The sequence below is a fragment of the Bombus huntii genome, unplaced genomic scaffold, assembly GCF_024542735.1.
Source record: "Bombus huntii isolate Logan2020A unplaced genomic scaffold, iyBomHunt1.1 ctg00000088.1, whole genome shotgun sequence".
Lineage (NCBI taxonomy): Eukaryota > Metazoa > Arthropoda > Insecta > Hymenoptera > Apidae > Bombus > Bombus huntii.
In genome coordinates this window covers 26,411-51,847 of record NW_026099343.1, presented here as the reverse complement: position 1 = coordinate 51,847, position 25,437 = coordinate 26,411, and the positions used below count along the sequence as shown (strand labels likewise).

Here is a 25,437-nt window from a genome sequence, read left to right as displayed (position 1 = left end):
TCTTCGTAACAAAAGGGTCGCATTTCGCTCAGAAATTGGTCCTCCGTTCTGATATCGCTCGTGAGGGCCAATCGTTTAAGACGTTGGTCGTGTGGAATTAATATGTAGAGAATGACAGCGTTAAGTATTTCGTCTAGCGTAGAATGTTGCCACCGCGTCTGCAGGAGGGAACGGACACGGCCGGCAAACGCCCCCGTGGATTCGCCCACTCCCCGCGGTTCCCTGGATACCTTGATTAACGATGAGGACGTCGTCTCTCGGCCACCGAAATGTATAAGGAATCGTTCCTTAACGGTAGACCAAGTAACCTCTCCGTCTCCCGTCATTCGTGCCAGCCAATGTGCTGCAGAACCCTGTAGAGAGTCACTTAAGGCAGAGTATAGCGCGTCATCTCGTAGGGGGTTGTTCTTCATGGCCCTACTAACAGCCGCGCACCACGCGGCTGGGTCGGCGCCTGCGACTTCTGGGTTAAAATGTGGTAATTTGGTGGTTCCCGCATTTGGCCTTTGCATTAGCGTATGAATTAGGTTGTTCATGACAGCGACCTGCCCTTCCAGCGCTCGAAGCCGTTCTGATCCCACTTCTGATGTCGGATTGGCACTGGGAGTGGGGTTGTGAGCGTCAAAGGAATCTTCTCGAGGATTAGCCATTGATACGGTACACACAGGTGTAGTTTATTGCAATGATAGAATTAGTACAGTCTCGACAATTGATCACGGCGGTTCGGCACTCGCGACACGAGTGACGATGCTCTCGGGCTCAATAACGAATCCGCGGCCAATGGGATGACAACAGAACGTACTCACAAAGTCTAAGTCTGGTTAAAACGTGAAATAACCACTGATCGCGAAGACGTTACTCTTTTATCGATGAGATCGCGAGCGAGAATGCCTTTCCCGTCCCGATGATGCCACAGAGGAAAACTATAATGGGGTGTGTCTAAGGATACGAGATCATCGGATTCGTCGAGAAAAGCCTTCGTTCAGAAAGTAAGGGAAATTGGCGTTGCTGCTAATTGGTCAATCTCGATATTGGTGGTTAGAAAAAGATGCTAGCCGCCCTCGAGGGAAAGTTGCTAGCCGCCCTCGAGGGAAAGTTGCTAGTGGGAGACGCCGCTCGTTGAAAAATATGTCTCCCCTATCTTCCCGTAGTTGGGACAGAGACTGTTTGTCTGTTTGAAGGACTTTAGTTAACTAAACCTTAAGATTTATAACGGGCCCTCGGGCTAGCCGAACATGTACTGCGGAGACGCGTCGACATCTGGCAATCATCTTACTCGAAGAATAGGGTCTGCGTGTGGCGAGCCACGGAACAGAAACCGTTGGAATGTTTACTGTCGCGTGTCGCCACGAATATTTCTTTTAAGGAGAGCTATAGAATTACTCCATACCTTTGTTAGACAAAGCGTTCATCCCGTGACCGCGGCTACGTTCGGCGACTGACTGTCGCCTCGAGCCCAAGCTCATTATCACGACTCTCGAACAATTACAATCGGGTTGAATAACTACAATTGTTCAATTACAGCTATAGTAGATTCTAGGTTACAATGTTGCGGGATTATCCAAAATTCCAAAGGCTCTGGTGTTCTTTCATCTTCGACATATATATATGTCGGGTTTACATTAGAATTAGGGTTAGGGGCGTAAAGCGAATCTTCGTTTGGATTACACATCGTCGTTATGCAATAGAGAAGACATTGGCTAGTGCAAATACGATTACCATAGAACCGGACAAGTAACCGTGGTAATTAGATACTCGAGAAACTAATGACAATGATCCTAGGTTCAATAACGAACCCGCGGACAACGGGACGGTAGCCGTACGCACTCGCAAAGATCTAAGTCGGATTCTGTGTTAATAGTCGCTGGCGTTAATCTCTTTTTTTGTCGATGAGACCGCAAGAGAGAATGACTTTCCGACCCGGTGATACCCCAGAGGAAAACTATGACGGGGTGTGTCTAAGGACACGAGATCATCGGATTCGTCGGGGACATCCTACGTTCGGAAAGTAAGAGAAATTGACGTTGCTGCTAATTGGCCAATCTCCATATCGGTAGTTAGAAAAGGATGCTAGCTGCCCTTGAGGGAGGGTTGCTAGTGGGAGACGTCGTTCGTGGAAAAATAGGTCTCTCCTGTCTTCCCGTAACTGGGACAAAGACTGTGTATCTGTTGAAGGATTTTAGGTAACTAGATATTAGTGTTTATGACGGTCCTCGGGCTAGCCGATCACGTACTGTGGAGACGCGTCGAAATCTGGTAAACATCCTGCCCGGAGAATAGGATCTGCGTGTGGCAAGCTACGGGACAGAAACCGTTGGAATGTTTACTGCCACGTGCCGCTACAAATCTTTCTTTTAATGAGAGCTATAGGATTACTCAATGCCTTTGTTAGATGGAGAGTTCGTCCCGTTGACCGCGGCTACGTTCGGCGACTAATTGTCGCCTTGAGCCCAAGCTCATTGTCACAAGTCTCAAACAAATACAATTGGTTAGAATGACGGCAAATCGTTTAGTTACAACTGTAGATTTTAATTACAATGTTTTTATGGATTTTCCCGAGGTTTCAGAGGGAAGGCACCGGTGTCCTCTTATCTCCGACATATATAAATTATATTTAAGAAGTTTGGGATAGTTTAAAGATGAAATAAATTGCTTTTTAAGTTTAATCTCTTACTTTCGACGAAATCAAGTTTCTCTGGAATTTGATGGGGTTTAAGATTTGATATCGGTGTCGTAGGAGTTATGTGACACTATAAGGTGGAATAAATCTAGCGAGGAGTTTAAGGTGCGGCAAAGGAGCGTGGAATGTTGCAATAGAAATTTATTGCAGTGTTAGTGCATTGGTAGATTGATCAAATTTACGTGTAGCGTGGGTAACCAATGGTAAATATTTTGCAATGAGTATAATTTCTCAGTAATCTGAAGCTTATAAAATCTATTGACAACTAATGGAAATTGTTGATTTAACAGATCAATTTTAAATTTCTCGTTAATCTAAATTTTTTTAATCCTATTTACAGCTAAACCTTACGACGAAAAATTAACGAAGTGGAATAAAAATGGCATTGTGATTCTTCTCGTCGTGTATTGGTGTCACATCAAATTTAAGAGACAGTTTTACTTGCGGATGCTGCATGTTACGTTGGTGAAGTCGACGAAAGCGTAAAATAGGAACTCGTCCGAAATACACTAACGCGGAAGGTTAAATTTAACGCAAAAGGCTGAGAAATTAGTTTAGAACTCGAAGTTTCATTGGTACGACGCTCTTGAAACGCATTCAAAGAGGTCGGCGACCTCGAAAGGGGATGAACGCAACTGTTTCGTGGGAATTTCTTATTGTGGCTTATTTGGATGAAGCTGCTTTAAAATCAGCGCTGGATTCGTCTGTATTTTGCCCGGAAATCATAAAATGTTTAGGCCAGGCGACTCCATGTACAGAAAATGTTATGTCCACTTTTTACATCCGTAGAATTCAACTCTTTACTACTATGCACTTCTTCTCCAAAAAAATATCGCGTTTCAATATTAAAAAAGTTTCAATAATATACTATCCATTAGAAGAATGATAACCTGATAACCTTACAAATTATTAGTATTAACAAATTCTTATTGTCGTATAGAAATGCCAACTATTGCTTTGGTAAAACAAACAAAGGAATTTTACAGGTAAATTTTACAAATTACAAGTCATCTTATAACGCAAAATACGACGTGTAAAATTGTCTCAATTTATTAATAGTATTAATAAATTATTATGATAAAAGATGCAGGAATCTTAGCCTCATGAGAAATTAGAGATGAAAATGAGTGGGAAAAGATTAATCGAGGACACAATAGTATTATTCCAGGAAGTGCTAGTTCTTCCTAGATTCCGGTTACAATGTTCTTAACGCGTGGAAATTAGTCTTGACCAGGAAACATCTATAACGGCATGTATTTTCTGCCGTGATTGTAAATCTGTTTGGAACATGCGGTTTGTCCGTTAATCTAGGCGCTGTTGTTCAATTGAGTCAATATTATTTGTTGGTAGATTAGTGTGTGCAAGAGCGCTCTATCCATTATTGACCAATTCGAGCACGTATTGGTAAATTTCACACCGGCAATTACGGTGAAATCGTTCGTGGTCGCTGGAAATTGGCAGTATCGTTTGCGGTCGTGAGCTGATTGACACTGCGTGAGCGGGGAATTATGTGAAGCAGCTTTGCTTTGTCGTTTCATGCATTTAATAGGTTTACGGCGGTGGACAGAGTTTGTAAAAAATGAAGACAAGGTAGAAAAAGATTATTTTTCATTTTTTACCATTAGATTATTTTCAAAGTGATCTTTTCAGTGAAATATGATTGACAAAAAATAAGATATATAATTGAATCATTATAGAAAATAGAATAATATTTATAATAAAGAAATAAAAATCAATTATAGAATAACATATAATAATAATAATAATAATAATAATAATAATAATGTGGATAGACTTTATGTTTACTTTTATATGTATAATGATACTGTTTGATCCTTGAATTAAAGTTAAGATTAACGTTGCGATTATGATTATCCTTTGTCTGACTAAATATATTTGAAGTATCAATTACAGTAGAATTTTTGAAAGATTCTTGGCTGTTAAACAAAAAACTGGTTCCTTTATTGTTAGGGAAGTGATACATTTACACTGTACATGAGAGTGTGTGTGTAAGGGTTAGAGGGCGTCAAGGACTTAGTGGGGACAAAAGACTGTTGCCAGATGTTAGAAGAATCTAGGATAGTCGGTTGGCGACCAGCGTGCGTGCAAGACGTTCTTCAGAGAGTAATATAGATGTATAACTGTTGTGTGGGAAATATAGTCAATAATTTGTATTCCCAAATCCTCGAATTTCCTTAACATTTATATTTCGCTCAATTATCATAGAATCGTGAAACTGACTTTCACTTCAAATTTTGTCTGTTTCAGGAGTAACAAGTACCTGCAAAAATCATCCATCAGCCGGATATGTGCTGTCGGAGGGTTTTTCATTAGCATTCCCGTCTTTCTAACTGGTAAGAACCAATTCCTTCAATTCTGTCAACTTTAACCTTTTGAAAGATACTAGTACATAAGTTATACGTTTAATTTTTCTTGAATTCAGGCATGAATCTAAAAGATACTGTGAACTATCTCTGAGTGTATGAAATCAGTTTAGAAATCCAATGGAAATAAAGTTAATTTTAACGCCGAATAGTCATTATTTTTCTTAGAAAAATAAAAATGATCGTCTTTTAGGGAAGTTTTAACAGATTAATTTATAAAGAGCTGAAACAGAATATTCATGTCATGCATGAATACGGCTGGTGGATGGATCGAGATCTAATCTAAAGTTTACGTTGTGTCATGCTAGTTTACACAGCTATCATTCGCTCGATCGATCGTTAAGCTGTTGAACTCGATTCAAGACGGACATTTTGACTCTGTTCAGAAGAAAACTGCGTTTTAATAAATTTGACGGAATAGAAATTATGATAGACTACAACGTTTTTTTAATTATATCATAAAATTTATTTATTTTTTTTTTAATGTCATGTTAGAAACTTCAAATACTGTCCAAAACTTCGAACGTAATCGTTTTAGAAATTTGTAAATTACTTAACGACCAAAAATATTGAATTCTCTATTGTCTGAAGATAGATTCTCTATAATTTAAGTAATTTATTCGTCGAGAATTGATATATAAAGACTTAAATAATAAATTAATTGAAAAATAATTTGCGACTAGTATTGAAAATTTCAATGAAAAGCATATGTATATAGTTTACGCTTCGAGAATTATATGTATTGAGAATATGTATTTGCGCTGATTCTTTGTCCCGCTTGTTATGGCATACGTGTTATAATAATCCTTTAACAATGCTTTCAGGTATGATATTGTATACATTCATCCAGTTTCATTCGACGCCGGTGTCACGTAAAATGGATACTTGGGTTGCGAGAGAAAAGAAAGCTGAGTCGCAGCCCAACTATTAATTCTCTTTTATCGAACTTTATTATGACTTTGGCACTTACAGTAGAATAATGTTGAACAGAGAAAGGGGTGTTGTACAAGAACAGTAACTAGAACGAGAACTCCCCGGGCTGGATGAAGTCTCGGCTTATATACACCCTGGCTTGGGGATGTTGGGGGGTTTGGTGTGGATTCCAAGGAGTCCGAAAGTCGGGGTTGGGGCCTTATCTCTGATGGGGACTAAGATGCGTTGCGGCGTTGGCGTCCGACAGTCGGGAGTCGATGTCTTTTCTCTGAGAGGTAATTGGTGTCACACCGGCAGTCGTTACGTCGGTTTTCATAGGCCTTGGCATCGTGTTTTGTGAATGCGCAATGGTCCATAACGTCTTCGTGTGGCAGAGGGTAAGAACATATCGCTATTAAAAAAGAAAACGAACACGTTCAAACACGTCTAAATCATCTTTTATGTGTATTTTACCCGGAAATCATTTTATCGTGAAATTTTGTTTTTCAGAGTTACCATAATTTATCTGGTAAAAATTTTTCTGAAATCAATTGCAAGCTTTTAGGAAACCAGGATTTTTCACATTTTTAAGAAGCGTTATAATTATATTGCTGATCTTTATTTTATTCGTGCGAAATTGAAAAGTACGCAAATGGCGCAAAATGCATAAAATGCGCTAAAATATACGTATATAAGAAAACAAATCTCGATTAAAATTTTATTTCCTTGATTATGTTCGTAAAACTACAAACTTGTATAAAAATACGCATTCTAGTTATAAGTGTTAAAACATTCGATCTAGTCCTTATCACATTCATGAAAACCTCCATTTAACCATTCGTTGTATCAACGAACATTCATATGCAAAACTTACCACCTACCACATCCTCCGCGTATTAATATAATCCCCTTTTATAAATTATACACTTTAGAGTGGACTGGTTGGGTCAGAGTGATATAAGCTTACAAGTTCTCGAGGAGTTCTACCGAAGTTACATTTACGTTTGCATAATTTCACCGAAAAAGATACTCTGTAGAATGACAGGTTCGTTTGTTTATGTGATCCGCGATCGCAACTATTTCAAGGGGATTTTATAAATAACCATACACACGATATTCAGTGTATTTTCGTATTCTCGTTTATTTTTGGGAGATTTGTAAAACTGTTGAACAAAATAATTGAGTAACGATTATATTTGCTGAGAAAAAGTCTTTTTCTCTGTACCCCTCCTTCTACTTCAAGCATGTAGTATTGACAATAAGATTGACAATGGCTGAAAGTAATCCAAAAGAGTTTTCACCATGGTTATCGGTAACGAAAAAGATTTGAATCATCTTTAATACTTATTCGTAACTAGAATCATTTCAACTAAAATGTAAATTCTTATATTATAACTTTTTTAATTTGTTATGGCCCCTGACTACAACCTAACCTATCATTCTTATTTCGTAGGAGAAGACGAATGCCGTGAAGGCGTTAGCGCGCGAACAGTGCGAAGCGGCGGTACAGCTGCAGCGTCAGCAGCAGCTGCAACAGCACCAGAACCAGCACCAGCTACAACAGCAACAACAACTACGTGGCCCGTTAACCATCCACCATGCTGGCTGCCCAACGAAAGTCGGGCCCGTGACGAACCAACTAAATACCAGCCACGCAACGCACGGCCGAGCTGCACAGTACCAACACTATCATCACCATCATCATCATCGACACGTGTCAATGTCTCCACCGCTCTTGTTGCTCTCATCGCCAGCTCCGATCGCGGCGACGCACAATCATCTGAACGTGAGCGGACACAGAAACGTGGTTACGCCACCGGATACACCAGCAGATAGATCGCCACCGAGTCCTGGAAATAAGCTAAATAGATCGCAGCATTTGCCACGGGAAGCAACCGGCCTGGTCCTGGTCTTCCGGCTGCCACATTGGATCTAAGTAGCGCAGCAACCACCAATAGTCCGCATGAATTGTCCACGTTAGTTTAGAAATTTGGTCCGAACATTATATCTTCACATAGGATTGGAGATTAATAGTTGATAGTTAATTTACACATCGATCTTTTTATTTGTAAATTGGGTCGTGGTTTAGAGTTGGTTTGTAAAAATTCGGTCCTAATTGTTAAATGATGAATATTGATTAAGAATAATAGGCATTGATGTACCAATCTTTACTTGAGCACACGCATTGGAGATTTCACTTTTATTCAGTGAAACAGCAACTTCATTACTCGCTTATTCAATACGGCAATTGCATATATTTCATGGACATTTTAACAATGTTTTGAATAATTTCTAACGGTACAATTGTGATGAAGTGAAAAAAATCGTGATAAGAAACAGAGAGAAAAGTTGCTCGTTAATGAATATTGACCAGAAATAAAGTAATTTCTAAAGAATATCCCGAAGACGTCGTAGATATTACGAAAGGAATGATTAATTTATACCCGCGTGTATCTTGCCATTACCATACTATTATTATTATTATTAATATTGTTAGTAGTACTCGATTACATTATTATTAATATTAATATTATTGCCTTATTATTATTAATGTTATGGAACCTCTAGTCCTAGGTTACTTTCGCTGCCACGAAAGGATAAGATTTTCGAATTTTTTACTATTACGTGTAATTCAAGTTTTCCTGTTGCGCATGCGCAGTAGAAAGAAAGTTAGCGGAACTCAAATCTCGAACTATAGAGAGTTGAAAAGTAGTAAAAGTAAAAAAGCACGAATAACATTTGTATTTGTGCTGGATTAAGTTTGATAATTGAAAATTGAGTTTGATGATAACATTTTTTTCGTATTCGCTTTGGTAAATATTAGTTTTATTTAAAATTGAACAAAGCATTTTATGTTTTTCAAATACGGTACATAATCGTAATATCGAATTTTGTAAACTGATAGTAAGAAACTCTATAATTCGAGACTGGAACTTTGATCAAGTTCACATTGAACGTAAACTGACTTAATTTTGTTATTTAAGCGTGTATACTATACGTGTTTGTTCCTTCTTCTCTTGTGCGCAGGCTATAGCTTAATTACTTCCAATAAACGCAGTTATATCGAATCAATGACCGATACAAATTTAGATATTAGGATTATTTAAACAAGAGATTAAAAACTAAAAAGTATTGTTTTTATACTGCATATGTACATATGCAATATGAACGACAGTTTGTGTAATAATATGTACCCCTCTTCTTAGTTTACTTTTGTATATTTTGCGACATTTGATATTAATTTTATGAGGAACGTACTTACACTTTATCTTTGTAATTAAATGTGAAATGAAAGAAAAGAAATGACATGAGAAAAGGAAATTCGATGTATGAGTATATACGAATTGACGGAATTAAAATTTAACGCTATATTTAAATAGAAGACGTGAAATATCTTGTCATCTTAAAATAACTTGATCATTCCTATTCTTTTACATAAAAACACTTTTCGACTGTAACTTAAGAAACATGTCTGCTAACGTGAAACGTGCCAGAAAAAATTAACAACTTCCATTAAATTGGCAAATTTCTCATTAATATCGTAAAACTCGCGTTTACAAAGATCAGATCAGTGTACATAATATACAAAACAAATGCAGAATATATAAATATAGCACATACGTTCTGAATTATATTCGAATTGGGCAGGGTAACCAAGTGAAAATATGTAAATTTCACGATGTGTAATGTACACTTTATCGAACTTGTAAGTAGTGTAGAAATAGAATATTTTACACGTAACAAAATATACAAACGACAATACACAAGTTAAATTATTTGTTAGATCCATGTATAACATGCATAGTACAAAAGTGTTTTAGCTTTATGTACTGGTAATTATGAGAAATACCAACTTAATAGATGTATTTGGTATGTACCTAGTTAAGAAAACAATAAATTATTCTGAACAGATAAAGCGTTTAGTAGCTTGTGAAGTATGAATTTTCGAAAACGCAAGTATTTTATATCTAAGTAGTTAAGAAACGCGAGCAAGGGAAATCAAACAAAGGAACAAAGTTTTTTTGTTTAAAAATATTTAATTTGTTGTTCTATTATCCGAGGTTAGAAGCGATAATGTACAAAATCTGAATAAATAAGATTCTTCAATATTATTGAATTTTAGTTCTAGGGTAAAGTAATATATCCGCATATTTTATTTATATACAATATGTATAAATAATGATGTGATTTGACTAATTTTGTTAAAAGAATATTTGTACTTTTTACGTAAAACTTCAGTCTTTTACAAACTTTCTTGTAATTAATAAACCAGTAAACACAATATTAATAAAATCCATTAAAATTATAAACAAACTCATAAGTTTTAATTTTAGTCCTTAAAGGTTGAAATATTTTGCTCCAATGTCGAGACATTTGTTTTAATCCAAAACATTACTATACTGAATCGATAATGTTGCATGTGCCACGAAAATGATGATAGTGTCAGATAACTTGTTGTGAAACGAAAAAGCATTGCATGTACATTTCTGTTGTTTTGTTGACCATGAGTTTGATGATCTTTTAAACTTGCCCATAGCTAAGAAATCAAACAGTATATCTAAACGAAATTAATTTCAAATTATTTTTTAGGTTCTAAGCTTTTATCTAATCTTTCAGAAGTTGCAAAATTTATTCCACAAGAGTCTTTTTTATCATAACCAAGTACACATCTTAAAACCATTTAAGTCTTCCTTAGTAATTTCTTCTTATCTTTAATAGTAACGAAAATAATTTAGATGAACGTTTTAAAATTGACACCCTGTATATTAAAAATAAAAGATATATTTTCTTCATAATTGGATAGGCTTTTTACAATGGCAATGTACAAATATCAAAATTGCAATTATACTATAACATATGTATATATATAAGCTTCACATTTAAACACAAGATTCTTTATTATATTTTTTTAATACCAATATTTTAATAATTATAACAAGGGTTTTTTAACAAGAGATGTATAACATTGTATACAAATTTTCAAAAACCTATAGATAATTTCAGTTATGCTCTTGCATCATTAATTGTTGATGGAACTCTTACCTCAATTCCATCTAGTTCCTTAGACATTACTATTTGACAGCCTAGCCGTGACCTGAAATTAAATATTATATAACTGAATATGTCAATAAATATATTTATTGCTATACAAATTAATACTAATACACAATAAGATTTCTATTTATCCATTTGAAAATCAACATTGTAAATATGCTAATTCCAACATAGATTTGTAATGATTATAGGGTCATAAATAAAAAACTATGAAAATTTATTATAATTTCAGTTTCGTAGTATTCAGAGATAGCGATTTGAAATTCTACATTGAGATGCAGATTTCGAAATACCCAATACTAACCTGTTTTTACATAAATTTGAATAGAAAAATTCACTTTATAAAATATTAAAAGGTAATAGAATTAATAATGTGAATGATTTGATACTGATTATTAATATTACTGATTATAACGTATCTGTTAATTCATATGCTAAATCCAACATGTCTAATTCTTCATCTGTTGGTTTGTCAGGAAGTGCATCATAAACTTCTTTCGAAAATATTAAACAAGTTAATGTTCCTTCACAAGCACCTATATCAATTATATTTTAAGATTACAACATACTTATATAATAAAGTATCAAAAGTTAAAAATAATAAGAATATTAAACTTGATAAAAATGAAAATTTTCAAATATTTTCTACCTCAAAATTATTTATTTTAAATTAAGTAAATTATGCTTCTTTAAAACATACCATATCCACCTAAATCAATTTCATTATTTACTACTATGTCTAATATAGTATCTCCTACTTTCCCTTTTGCTTTGATTCTCTCTCCACTTGCTTTAACAAACGTTATATTTACTCTGAAAATAATATTTATGAAAGATAAAAATTATTTCAATATAATTATTTTCTTTACTTTTTGTGTTTCTTCAATTAATCTTCTCTTAATTATACCTTAATTATATGTATCACTTATGATAATAGAAATAATTTAAAAATAAGATATACTTGTCTTAATAATACATAAATAAAATTCGTATATCATATATTTATAACAGTGTTATATTTTTAGTTGTTCACTGTCAATGTTGTTCTTATTAATACTATTCTATTAATACTATGTTATTTTTCTAGATGTTATACTCCTACAAAGAGAAAAATTTCTTAGACATTATTATTAGCATTATTATTTTGACACCAATTTTATATTGGAAGGCAAGTACTGAAATTCTATTAAAAAAAGAAGGAAAGCACAAGAAAATTTGTATCACTTACTCTTGTTTTTCTGAAAGTGGTTGCGTGGTCGATATTCCTCTTGTTGCCTGCAAAAAGGGCAACGTTGTGTTGCTTGTATATTTTGAATAATTTGATGCAATACCGAGAATTGATCTCGAAAATTTTTGTAATTGATTTACTAACGCCATTCCACTGTCATAAATATCATGAGTATGGGACACCCTGACTGAACACCAGATAAGTATTGCGGAAAATATCAATTGTAGATCAATTGTACTTTGTACAAAAACTTCCACTGCATTCTTCGGCTGCTATACTGGGACGTTCCTTTACTGTGATAGGTTATAAAACGATTCCTAACACAAGTGACGTATCTCTACCGGACACGTGCTCTTCGGGCCACACGTTTTATGATACAAGACCAGCAAAATGATCAATGTGTAATTTTACATATCTTACATTTTTTTCAAATGAAATATTGTTTTTATTAAACGTTTAAAACCTCAGGCAACATTTATTTCATCTGATTTCAGTTTTACAAATATATATCTATAATACATATCTGTATAAATTACGGTCTGGTTATATCAAACAGGAACCGACACTCGCTAGGGAAAACTGCCCAAAAATTGAATCGTAAAAACCAATATGAAAGACAACAAATTTCTCGTTCTGCGGAACAAATAGAAATGAGCAGAGTATCTTTATCTTTATCTGAGACATTCAAAGCGTATCACGCATACGCTAAACCTGAAGAAAACTTTCTTGTCTTCCATGTTCATTTTTCCCTTTCCATTTCCGAACGGTTTCTTCTATATTTATTTATATGTTCGTGATTGATGCTATTGACAACATACAACTAAGGGGAAATACGAATAGTAATAGATAGATGTATAATTCATTATGCAATTTTATAGAATTAAATCTTATTTATCTTCAGATATAAAAACTATATTTACCAGCTGAAACACTAACGCATATGCAGTATAATATAATCTACTTAACAATCTCGTTTTAGTTATAATATGTGATTAATTCTTTTGCTATTTCGCTATAAACAGTTTCTTGTGCATACAATATTTTTTTATAGTATTCTAATATATTGTTAGATATTGTAAAGAAAGTAAAGTACAGTTATTGAAGTTTGGGAACATTCAATGTTAACCTTGCTTCAAAAAATAATCTTTCGAATGAATGGGGAATAGATTTTTAGTATTATAGTTGGTATAATGTCATCATTGTTTACAATGTGTTAGAGTTAAAGAAATGAGACAAATTAATATTTCAGAAGCAAATTCAATATTTAAATGATGTTATTTTAAAATGGCAGATGATATGAATGTTCTTTTTATACGAGGAAATGGAAACGTATGTATGGTAATGGAAACGTAATGGTTTTAACATTATTTTAGTACAAGATCTTAGCATAATAGTAATTAACAGTATCCACTACCTTTTAGTCAATTTTTGAAAAATGACATATATGATAATTTGCAATAGTTTGATAATAAAATACTTGTATCAATATTAATAACGTATAATTTGCTATCTCAAAAAGATACAGACTCAGCCAATGATAATGTTTGGGATGATAGTGCATTAATAGAAGCATATGATAAAGCAATATATTTAGCAAAAGAAGAAGTTATCAAGCGAATGGGAATGGATGTTGGAAATTCTCAACCGAAAGAAAACCTACAAAATCTTAAGCAGCCTAAACACGCAAGTAAATTACACAAGGTTGTGATTTTGATAGAATATTACAAATTTGATACAGAATATTATTAAATATATTGATTAAGAAGCAAATTATTTTATTTTGCTATTTACTTATATTTATTTGTATACACATCTTCTCTCTATAGAAATGGATCATAGGAGCACCTTCTCGTGCAATATACTCAGAGGATGGAGAAACTTATGAAGCTATAATATCAAAAATTTACGAAAACAATGGCACGTGTTGAAGTGGTTACCACTTCTAAGAAAACTCTACATCTGGTCTTTTTTAGTTTTCTCAAGCACTGAAGCCATCGACAGCGTGTAGACAAAAGACTGCGACGAAGTCAGGCCATAAACAGTAGACAGGCGACGTTGGCTTCGGGGTTTTTCAGTTATTAGGTAACACAGCTAGCGTGCGGATCTGGACCAGCTCAAATTGTATTTTTACTTATTACACTTCTATTTAAATATATTTTCTACCTTACAATTTATCCACGTGTTTTCTCTGTTTACACACCGAATAACCTCAACAGGTTATGGGCCCAGGGCTGTAAATTGCAAGGTAGCAACGTGAAATGAATAAATTGTTAAAGTGTTGTGCTTAGTAAAATAAGGGATAGTGCTAAAATGGAATCAGCAAGTGCGAAGGTCGAGATATTAGGCGGCGAAGGAAATTGGCTCCAGTGGCGTTTTGTTATGCGTACACTTTTGGAGGAAGATGACGACCTGATCAACGTGTGTGAAGGGAATTTCTGTCATCCAGGTAACAGCGCGGAGAAAGAAATCGCTCGTGGAAGATTTTTGAAAGCAGATCGATTAGCGAGAAAATTAATCGTGACCTCAGTAGGAAAGAAACCGTTGGATCTTCTTTTATGTTGCACGACGGCACATGAAATGTGGAAAAAGCTGAATACAGTATATGACATGAAGTCGGATGAGAATTTAAATATGGTCCAGAAGCAGTTCTTCGATTTTAAATGGGAAGAATCTGAAAATGTCTCTTACAACCTATCAAAGTTGGAACTCATAGCGGCGAAGATGAAAGTCCTTGGGAGTGAAATTGGCGAGAAAATGCTGATAACACGCATTTTATCGGTGTTACCAAACAAATTCGATCATTTTCACAGTGCGTGGGATTCCGTGGAAGAAGAAAAGAAGACCTTAGACAGGCTTAGTACCAGGCTGATGACGGAAGAAATTAGATGGAAGAAAGACGACCAGGAAACATCGGTGGCACTGGTAACAAAAGGTAATAATTATAAAAGGGAACAGCAGAAGCAGTCAAGTAAACGTGAATACGAGAAACAAGGACCAAGTTGCTTTAACTGTGAAAAAGTTGGCCATCTAAAGAAGGATTGCTTTAGATGCTTTATATGCAAAAGGAAAGGCCACACCAGCAAAAACTGTTTTAAAAATAACAAAAGAAGCAACAATAGAGACAACCAGGAACCTAGAAACCAAAATCGGGATCACAGCGGAATTGGTCTATTAGGAAGTACCTCAGCGATACAAACGGCAAACGCTGATGTTTGGATAATCGACTCAGGAGCTACGGATCACATGACAGGACGACGGGAATGGTTCAGCGTTTTCGAAGAATTCGATAACACGGTGAAGATAGAGATCGGCGATGGTCCGTTCATGGATGCGTGCGGCAAAGGAAAAATCAGAGTAGAGACTTTTGTGGACGGCAAATGGGTAACATGTACAATGAACGATGTTCTATACGTACCAGGTATGAAAAGAAATCTGTTTTCGATTAGATCTGTCGCAAGAAGGGGCATAGATTTTTGTATTTCAAAGGAAGGGACCAATTGCATATTTTTACAAAATCAGAAAATAATAGCAAGAGGTTCTGTTATCGGAAATTTGTATAAAGTAGATATGCGAGTTATCATACCGTCAGTTTGTAATTTTAGCAATAGAGCGGAGTCAAACGCGGACACATTGCAGTTATGGCACGAACGGCTATGTCATCAGAACATCAGACATGTTAAAGAATTCTTAAAGAATTCAAATATGAAAGTTGTAGAGGATAATAACTTTTTCTGTGAAGGTTGCGAGTACGGGAAACAGCACAGATCGAGTTTTCACGAGAAAATCAATCGGGCGACTAAACCTCGCGAAATTATTTATATGGATGTATGTGGACCTATGGAAGTCGAGTCATTAGGCAAGAAACTGCATTTTCTGACATTTAAAGATGATTTTTCGAAATTCACAAAGATTTACTTCTTACGACGTAAGTCAGAAGTAATTGAAAAACTAAAAACCTTTTGCCTAGAAGTTGAAAATCAATTTAAGGATAAAATTAAAGAAATTCATAGTGATGGAGGGAAAGAATTCCAAAATAAAGAAGTCAAAGAATTTTTAAGAAGTCAGGGAATTAGGCACACGATTAACGTCCCATACACTCCTGAACAGAATGGTGTCGCAGAAAGGGAAAATAGAACAATAGTAGAGGCAGGTCGGTCGATGCTATATTCGAAACCAAATCTACCGCTGTTCTTATGGGCCGAAGCCATGAACACAGCAGTACATGTCATAAATAAGACGGGGCCGACAAGACAAGATAAGAAAACACCATATGAACTGTGGTACGGGAAACCGCCGAATTTAGAAAAGTTTAGGGTTTTCGGTACTGAGTGCTTTGCTCACATACCTGCGGAGAAAAGGACAAAACTTGACAAAAAGGCTAACAAAGGATATTTGGTAGGCTATTTAGATGACGGACGAGGGTATCGAGTGTACGTGCCAACAGTAAAAAATGTAATATTAAGCCGTGACGTAATATTTAAGCCTGAACTAGAAAATGCGAAATTCGTAAAATTAAGTTTACCGAAAATTGTCGAGCGCGAAGATGTGAGTGCGCAGAGCGATAGAGCATGTACGTATGAAAGTGCAGAGAGTGAACATGAAAAACAACCTCATGGAACTAGCGACAATATGAGACAATTGAGAGATAGAGATAAGATCAAACGAACCGATTTTTATGGTAACCCAGTAACGTACGTGGCGGAAAAATTACCGGTGGATTTTAACGAAGCGATGAGATCCGAAAAGAAAGAGTTATGGGAAACAGCTATGAATGATGAAATGAAATCGCACCATGAAAATAAGACGTGGATACTTGTAGAAAAACCTAAAGATCAGAAGGTACTTAGCAATAGGTGGGTTTTAACGATAAAGCTAAATCCGGACAACTCGGAACGATACAAAGCGCGACTTGTAATAAGAGGGTGTTCACAGAAAGAAGGCATAGATTATAATGAAACATATAGTCCCGTTGCTCGGTTTGACACAATTAGATTAATGCTCAGTATTGCAGCCAAAAATAATTTACACCTCGGACAGTTCGACATTAAAACCGCATTCTTATATGGAAGTCTGAAAGAAGATATTTATATGAAACAACCTAAAGGTTATGATGATGGTACAAATCGGGTTTGTAAATTGCTAAAAAGCCTATATGGCTTAAAGCAGTCTCCAAGATGTTGGACGGAACGTTTCACAAAATTTATCTCGAACTTAAAATTTTATCAGAGTAACGCAGATCCTTGTTTTTATATTTATACAGAAGACGACAAATTAATGTTGATGACCATATACGTAGACGATGGACTGGTAGCAGCTTCAGACGAATCTTTAATTGATAAATTCTTCGATGATTTAAATAAAGAATTCAAAATTACGAGTTCGAAAGAAGTAAAGAGTTTTCTTGGACTTGAAATTAATAGATTAGAAGATGGTTCAATATTCATTCATCAGAGTAGGTATATCGAAAACATATTGGAAAAATTTAATATGAATGAGGCAAACAGTGTTTCTACACCTATCGAGACTAATTGGAACGAAAGTAACATAGGCGATAATGATTGTAACGCACCATACAGAGAAGCCGTAGGGAACTTAATGTTTTTACAAACCGTAAGTAGGCCAGATATTAGTTTTGCAATAAATATAGCGGCGAGACACTTAGAGAATCCAAACCAGTATCAATGGAAATTAGTCAAACGAATTTTGCGCTACATAAAAGGGACCGCAGACATGGGACTCTTATATACAAAAGCAGGCAGTCTCGAAACCTTTAGCGACGCTGACTATGCAGGCGACAAAGAAACAAAAAAGTCGACATCAGGCGTTGTATGTAAGTATGCGAATGCGGCCATCACATGGCAATGTAAGCGACAACAATGTATAGCTTTATCTACGACCGAAGCTGAATATGTCAGTGCAGCCTCAGGAGCGAAAGAAATTATGTGGCTAAAGAAAATATTTCTTGAATGTAAATTAGAGATCCTTAAGTATATGCTATGTGTAGACAATACTAGTGCCGTGAAATTAATTAAGAATCCAGAATTCCATCAAAGAAGTAAGCATATTGACGTAAGATATCATTTCTTGCGAGATTTATACAATAGAGGCGAAATTGATATAACGTATGTAACAAGCGAAGAGCAATTGGCGGATATATGTACAAAGGCATTGCCAAAACCGAGATTTGAATATTTAAGGAAAAAGTTAGGTTTGAAAAGTAAAAAAGATATTAAGATGTAATTGTTTGTAAACATGTAGAGTTTTTAGGGAGGGTGTCGAAGTGATTATTACTTCTCAAACAAAAAGAGGAAAAACTCTACATGATCTGTTTAGTCTTCTAGTTTTTTTTTTTTTTTTTTGTGTAATAAATTAATTTGTATGGAAAAGAGAAAGGCGGCTGGCAAATGTACTTGAGAAGGCATTGACAAATTAATTTTCAGATATTTACGACAAGAGTTAGAAAATATTAAGAGATAATTTGTAAATTTGAGATAATTGTTTGTAGGGATGTAGAGTTTTAGGGAGGGTGTTGAAGTTCACTTCTAAGAAAACTCTACATCTGGTCTTTTTTAGTTTTCTCAAGCACTGAAGCCATCGACAGCGTGTAGACAAAAGACTGCGACGAAGTCAGGCCATAAACAGTAGACAGGCGACGTTGGCTTCGGGGTTTTTCAGTTATTAGGTAACACAGCTAGCGTGCGGATCTGGACCAGCTCAAATTGTATTTTTACTTATTACACTTCTATTTAAATATATTTTCTACCTTACAATTTATCCACGTGTTTTCTCTGTTTACACACCGAATAACCTCAACAGCACGTGTGTTGTAAAATTTGTAGGTAATACCTTTAGCATGATGGTTATGTCAATTAAGAAATGTACTAAAAATACATATATATATGAAGTAAAGGCTTTCGCATAGTCTATCACAGTGTCATTCAGCAGGTCCTTAACTGGGCAGGAGTACCTGTCAATGTCTATGGGGAGACCCGTGGGATATAGGGTCATGAACCATAAACATGCATGTTACTTATTGTTCATTATTAGCTGCTTGGAATATAATTCTCCTCATTAGACGAGTGATTATTACTACATATATCAAGGCAAACATTTATACATATACATTTATGCACGGGAAATTCTAATACATTGCCTGTAAGGACAGTAACCGAATGGCACTCAGTCATTCTATTAAATGACAAAAATTTCTTTTACTCTGTGTTTAGGCTATGGTAATACACAGAAAGTCGAATTGAGTTCTCTTTTAGAATCAGAAGGTTTGCAAAGTCAAATAGCACAACAAAAGAAAGCTTTGGAAGAGAAATTCAATGAAGAGAACGATGAGACTTGTGAGACTAATTTTTCTACAAATGTAAATTCGAAAAAATATAATGTAGAAAAAATGGATTGTGACTCTGAAGAAGCAAATGCGTATAAACATCACTTCATACCGGGACCATCTTTCAATTCGATGACTGATATAATGCCACCTGCACCTCCTTTACCACCACAATTAATGGCCAAGTAAGTACAATTTAAAAATTCTAATGGAATGCTGAATACTTCTAATATTAATAAGTAATTTGGAATAAGTTTAACATTTTATTTGGAAAAAAAATACGAAATTTTAATAAAATGTACTAGATTACCAGATAATGATACAGACGCACTTTCAAGTATGTTGATGTCATGGTATATTAGTGGTTACATGGTATATTACACAGGTAATTATTTCATATAAGTATTTTATTGTATATTAAATTTTCAATGGACTATGTTATTTCTTTTGTAGGTTATTACCATGGTTTGAAACAAGCAAGAAACAATCAAGAGAACAGGAAGAACTGTTGATTATATCAATTTTTTCAATAACAATATAACAATAATATAAGATATAATAAAATATAAAACTCATTGTATTTATTTACTTCAATTATTTGAAATAAAGAACAGCTTTATTTTCATATAAGACTTTAAGACTTTTTTAAAAATAATTACTAAGATAAGAAAACATAAAAAACATATTTTTGATAAAATACACTCACATATATATGTCGGGTTATCATTAGGATTTAAGGCGCGTAATGATCCTTCGTTTGAATTAGCCATTGTTTTACGAAACAGAGAATATATTTACGCGAATAAACAAGGTTTTACAAAATATTATGAATAATGAGTTTAATAAATAATAAGATTAACAAACGATAAGTTTAACTAATAATTAGATTAAAGATTAATAAGTTTAACGAACAATAAGAGGAACGAATAATATGTCTTACGAATAATGAATTTAACGTATAATGAGATTAACGATTGATAAGTTTCACGAATAATGAATTTAATTAACGCTATTAACAATGTTCCGGGGTTCAAACGAATCCACGGTCAACAGGATAACTCTTTACTATGTGTAGAATAATTTTAAACACAAACTACAATTGCTGAGACACTCGGTAAATTGCTCGATGTATCACTTTCCAAGGTGATCACACGAATGAATATCTGATGAAAATCTTTTTCGCTATACGATTGCATTTGTTTGTTATATGCTCGCTGGAAACATCGAGAAGGTTCCAATCGTTGTTGCTAGGCAATTTCTGTCAAAAGTTTGTTGTATACTCTTTGGAAACATCGAGAAAGATTCAAACGCCGTTACTAGGCAGTTTCTGTCTGGAGATTGATTCCTAATACAACGTGTGTCCCATTATATCGACATCTCTAAAGTACAATTCTATGTGATTTCTAGGGAGAACAATACAACCGATCCACACCTTCGTCAGGCAAAACGTTTATCCCGTGACCGTGGCTACGTTCAGCGACCAGTTGTCACCTCGAACCCACTTTCGCTTTCACAAATATCAAACAATTACAAATGACAATTGCTTAATTACAGTTATGATAAAATCTAGGCTAAAGCATTAGAAGGCTTCCTCAAAATTGCAAAGGGAAGGCTCCGGTTTTCCTTTCATCTCCGACATATATAATACAAGGATATAATACAACCGAACATTTTAAACTTAGCCTATAGCGCGTGCGCGCACACACATGCACACACATGCGAATGATTTCTCGAACGATAATCCATTTATTTATATTTTTCAATATCTGTCCTTACGATTGCGTATTTATTTGTTCCACGTATCATATTTATCTATTTGCATAACTGTAGGTGACATTTTTTTTAACAATTTTGCTAATATTTCATAACTTTTTAATTCATATTTCAAAGTGGTAACAGGTGTTTCTTTCTTTTCAAGTCTCCTCCATATCGGGCTTATTTCTAGTAGCCACGCTTGCTTACAAAGCAATTTTATATCTGCACAAGAATATCTTTCAGTACATTTTACTATGTGGTTTACAGTATCTGTATTTTCTAATAAGTGGTTGCTAAGGTATAATTTGAATATACCAAGTCGAGCAACTTCATTGGGTAATGATACGTATATTTGCTTTTCGAGACGCCTGAGTAAAGCTGCATCAATGCCCCTAATAACATATTTACAATAAATATTATCGTTCTATTATACTAATAATAATGAAGGAATACTTCAAACAACACAATAACATATTTGGAATTTGGAGAAATATTACGATATTTTCTACTTAGAAAACATTGAAATAACGTGATATACGTACCAAGGGGAATTAGTTGTAGCCAGAAGAACTACATTAGAATTCTCATTAGACACTAATCCATCCAATCTAGAAAGAAGTTCTGATCTGAATCTCTTTGCAGGTTCAGACAATATACAGTCTCCTTTATTTGTGGCGATCCAGCCAATCTCGTCGATAAAAATAATTGTAGGCGAATGACTATAGGCAAGTTCAAATAAAACCTGTTCAGTTTAACAAATGTATTATTCATTAAATATTATATTCGAAATTCCTTAAATTCATTGCCTCATCACGAATATGATATCATTTCGTTTTCCAAACAACTATTCTATTTATATATAAATGACGAAAAATAAAATCAAATCTTTTTATACCTAGAATCTCTCCTTCATAGACAAAGGAACAAAGAAACTTACATAGACAAAGCAACTTACACGTATATACTTCTCGGAATCGCCTCTCCATTTGCTGACCAATGAGCTGGCAGTTATGTTAAAAAAGGTGCAATGGCATTCTGTCGCGACTGCCTTCGCTAACTTCGTTTTCCCTGTTTTGTATATTTCTTGTAAACACGTACAGAAATGAAAAGAATACGAGTATCTTACCTGTACCAGGTGGGCCGTACAGCAAAATACCTTTCCAGGGGGAAAACGGGCCATCAAAAAAGATAGGATACTTAAGGGGATACACAACGGTCTCCTTAACAGCGGTTTTACATTCCTCTAGGCCTATAACGTCATCCCAATGTACATTTAATTTGTTTACTATGATCTCCTGTGACGATACAAAGATAAAATGGCGTCTTCTCTATATTAAGTAAGTGTTACGTAATTTGATATTTGAAGCGTTACTGAAATCACGTCATCGTCGATATACGTTGGACGGTTTATCGACGGGAATTTTATCGTTTAAAAGCTTTACGATACGTATATTAATCGAAAATAACTTACGCATGAGATGTCCTCAGCAATCTTTCGTAATTCCGGATTATCTGAATAAAGCTTTTCAACGCATTTCAATATCTTCGATTGCATGGATTGTTCCATTGGGACGTTAAATAGCTCTTCTGATGAACGTCCATCATTCTCATTGGGGAATATTGACGTCACTGTCATTGCGAGATTAATATGATTCGTATTGTCATCAGTTATCTTCTGCTGTAGATTCGTCTCTTTCACAGGCTCACTTCTCGCTTGTTTACTAACAGATTTGGCTTTTGTCTCAATACTTCTACAAACACTGGATCATATTGTAATACGATACGTTGAATACGATACGTTGAATACGTTGAATACCGTTTAATATCGTTAAATAATTTAAATTCTTACGTTTTGCTTGCATTTGTCACTTCCCTCGTCATTTCCCTTCCAGTTATTTTCTTACACAATATGGGATATTTTTGAAATTTCATCTTGTAATAATTTTCATACTCTGCAACGATAATTTCCAAATCGATGTTGTCGCAAACCCGATGTTCGGGAGATAGACGAGCTTCCCGGAATAATACATCGCTAACGTCTATATACATAAAAAAATGTAGTTTTTAATTAATTATAGTTTTTAACTAATTAAAAATATTTTTCGCAATGACTGAACACTATAAGATAACCATCAAACAACTGTTTTATCTCTAGGTAAGACAGGCAAAAGAATGTATTTACTATATAAATCCTCGAAGATAATTTCTTGTCTTCTGCTTTTTAATTTCCAATTTTTAGATGGATAAGAATAATTTGAATTTATACTTCATATATTTGTTTATAACTAGTTAATCTACATAATCGATTGAGTTATTCTTAACTACTGAATTACCGATGTCGAATTTTCAAATTTGGTTTCGCCTTCTCTCTCCATGATGTCCACTGATTTCTATTTCGATTGGTCACTGACACTATTCAAAAGAATTGGAACTAGGAATATATTTTAATTATAATATACTCACCCATTGTGTTCCAAATAATCACATACAAGGTGTAATATGTTCCGATGACGTTCCGAAATACGACTCTCCTCCTAATATAATTATTTTTTCATTACAATAATATAAGGTTTTTCATGTAATTTTTTGTTACATTTGCGAATTCAACGAGTTACACATGATTTTTCATGAAACACGAACGTTAAAAATATTTGATACAGCCTAATTATAAAAATTGTTAGAAGCAAAAGTCATAGATACTATGTGCGAGTATCGCATGAAACGAACAGCTATTAAGAGAACTGCAGCAATATTACAAATCAAATAACAAAACACACTCGTCTGTCACGTGGAAATTCTAAAATCTAAAATCTAGAATATTCCTTACCTTTTTTCGCAGATTATAAAATATCTTATTCATACTACCTTGCATCGATAAATCACCGTTCATAGTGACACTTTCAAATCGCCTATCGTTTCTCAATGCATACGAGAATTTCCGTTTATTGCTTTAAAAACAACCCGTCCATTGCGTTTCTCTTAAAAAATTCTTTCAACTCTGTTGAAAACCGAGCATCAAACAAGAGACAAACGATTTGTTGTCATGGAAATGTTTGGTTCACACATAAGCAACGCACAAATATAATGATAGAATAGCTGAGTGTGTGTACTGTATAGTAAGATGGATGCAACATGGAAATAGAAAGAGAACACCATGTATAGATACTTCCTGTCCTTGTTTAATCAGGCATGCACACTAGTGGACACTGACGCTGCTCGTATACCGCTGTTACATATTTCCTGTACAAGTGCGCGTCATTAGACAAGGACGGAACATCCTCTCTCTACTTCTCTATCGCGTTTTTAGTTCGCTCACGAGCTCTGTACTTATATCTATTACATTTCCACCATAAGCAGCGGCCGTGCAGTGACTTACAAAAGTTCCGAACGGTTCCATCCTGGGCGGACGGTTAATTGCGTTCGGTACTTCGAGGCAGGAAGGTGAGTACAGAATCGCTCCTCTTAGTACTCTTATTAGAAGTGTTATCATCGAATATAAGTTTTTTCAATAAATTCTTATCGTTTTACAATCTTTCTAGAATACAATGACGTCAGCAATCGATCATTTTCGCGAATTTATTGTAAAATAATTGGGGGAATATCTGGAGTTCTTTATCGGTTTCGACTGTAAAATCAGCAACTATTCGAATTTTTCATTCATAATTGTGACATTTTCGACTCTTCCGTTGCCAAGACTCTCTTGAGAGATTTTTGGCACGTTCCATCACCCTTGTTAAACGAGTGCACATTGGTGGATATATTGATTTTAAAAACCAATACGTGTACGAGATTTATTATCTCACTGGGACAAAGAAATCCGTTTTATTCGCGAATTTTCCGTGTTTCTTCTTAATTTTCGTGAGTGTCTGGCGCGGAGCATTATTTGAATGAACTTTTCATCGTTCAGATTATATTTCGTTTAAAAAGATTGAAATTGATGTCGAGAAGAAATGAAACAAGGTGCTCGGGCATTCTTTCGTTTCCCGGGGAAAGAGAAATATGAAAAAAAACGGTCGTTCTTCCTTCTGCCATTTTCGTCCATTACCAAAATGGCATGACCCAAGTGTCTCGGGCCGTGAATCAA

General features: G+C 34.8%; 4 protein-coding genes and 1 long non-coding RNA gene across 13 annotated transcripts; 3 read left to right on the top strand and 2 right to left on the bottom strand.

Moving 5' to 3' along the window:
• Positions 1 to 3,577: 3,577 nt before the first annotated feature.
• On the top strand, positions 3,578 to 5,995 carry LOC126876641 (uncharacterized). The gene is made up of 3 exons (XR_007694398.1): positions 3,578 to 4,270; positions 4,949 to 5,034; positions 5,889 to 5,995. It is a non-coding gene; the product is annotated as an uncharacterized LOC126876641 (long non-coding RNA).
• Positions 5,996 to 6,700: 705 nt separating this feature from the next.
• LOC126876634 (protein odd-skipped-like) lies at positions 6,701 to 7,912 on the top strand. Its single transcript, XM_050639533.1, has 2 exons — positions 6,701 to 7,288; positions 7,430 to 7,912. The coding sequence occupies exons 1-2, from the start codon at positions 7,247 to 7,249 to the stop codon at positions 7,910 to 7,912; spliced, it is 525 nt and encodes a 174-aa protein (XP_050495490.1). The 5' UTR covers positions 6,701 to 7,246.
• Positions 7,913 to 10,738: 2,826 nt separating this feature from the next.
• On the bottom strand, positions 10,739 to 13,770 carry LOC126876638 (adrenodoxin-like protein 2, mitochondrial). 3 transcript variants are annotated; one of them, XR_007694394.1, is made up of 4 exons: positions 12,260 to 13,770; positions 11,939 to 12,129; positions 11,732 to 11,844; positions 10,739 to 11,071 (listed from the first exon to the last, which is right to left on the bottom strand). XR_007694394.1 is itself a non-coding variant. In XM_050639541.1 (3 exons), exons 1-3 carry the CDS (start codon positions 12,406 to 12,408, stop codon positions 11,061 to 11,063), a joined length of 273 nt encoding a protein of 90 aa, XP_050495498.1. In that variant the 5' UTR covers positions 12,409 to 12,774; the 3' UTR covers positions 10,739 to 11,060. The 3 variants fall into 3 exon arrangements, 1 of the variants encoding a protein (XP_050495498.1); XR_007694395.1 differs by having other exon boundaries at positions 11,993 to 12,129; positions 12,260 to 12,803; XM_050639541.1 differs by lacking the exon at positions 11,939 to 12,129 and having other exon boundaries at positions 12,260 to 12,774.
• A 5,171-nt stretch (positions 13,771 to 18,941) lies between these two features.
• On the top strand, positions 18,942 to 20,228 carry LOC126876639 (survival motor neuron protein-like; the record flags this gene model as incomplete). The annotated part of the gene is made up of 4 exons (XM_050639542.1): positions 18,942 to 19,098; positions 19,486 to 19,783; positions 19,904 to 19,983; positions 20,052 to 20,228. Coding segments are annotated over 4 exons (594 nt in total), but the record flags the coding sequence as incomplete, so codon positions are not given.
• Positions 20,158 to 25,437, bottom strand: LOC126876636 (katanin p60 ATPase-containing subunit A-like 2). 7 transcript variants are annotated; one of them, XM_050639535.1, is made up of 7 exons: positions 23,817 to 25,437; positions 23,203 to 23,392; positions 22,825 to 23,113; positions 22,480 to 22,681; positions 22,291 to 22,421; positions 21,896 to 22,095; positions 20,158 to 21,745 (listed from the first exon to the last, which is right to left on the bottom strand). In XM_050639535.1, the coding sequence occupies exons 1-7, from the start codon at positions 23,818 to 23,820 to the stop codon at positions 21,385 to 21,387; spliced, it is 1,377 nt and encodes a 458-aa protein (XP_050495492.1). In that variant the 5' UTR covers positions 23,821 to 25,437; the 3' UTR covers positions 20,158 to 21,384. The 7 variants fall into 7 exon arrangements, with proteins under 7 accessions (XP_050495492.1, XP_050495497.1, XP_050495491.1 ...); XM_050639540.1 differs by having other exon boundaries at positions 23,536 to 25,436; XM_050639534.1 differs by having other exon boundaries at positions 23,203 to 23,743; positions 23,817 to 25,436.

Coding starts and splice junctions, on each gene's coding strand:
- LOC126876638 (XM_050639541.1), bottom strand. CDS start 12,408: ATGGCGTTAGTAAATCAATTACAAAAATTTTCGAGATCAATTCTCGGT. Junction 11,845..12,259: donor CCACTTTCAGAAAAACAAGA/GTAAGTGATACA, acceptor TATTATTTTCAG/AGTAAATATAACGTTTGTTA.
- LOC126876636 (XM_050639534.1), bottom strand. CDS start 23,402: ATGTATATAGACGTTAGCGATGTATTATTCCGGGAAGCTCGTCTATCT. Junction 23,114..23,202: donor GTGACAAATGCAAGCAAAAC/GTAAGAATTTAA, acceptor AATATGATCCAG/TGTTTGTAGAAGTATTGAGA. Junction 21,746..21,895: donor GCTACAACTAATTCCCCTTG/GTACGTATATCA, acceptor ATATGTTATTAG/GGGCATTGATGCAGCTTTAC.
- LOC126876634 (XM_050639533.1), top strand. CDS start 7,247: ATGGCTGAAAGTAATCCAAAAGAGTTTTCACCATGGTTATCG. Junction 7,289..7,429: donor AGTTTTCACCATGGTTATCG/GTAACGAAAAAG, acceptor CTTATTTCGTAG/GAGAAGACGAATGCCGTGAA.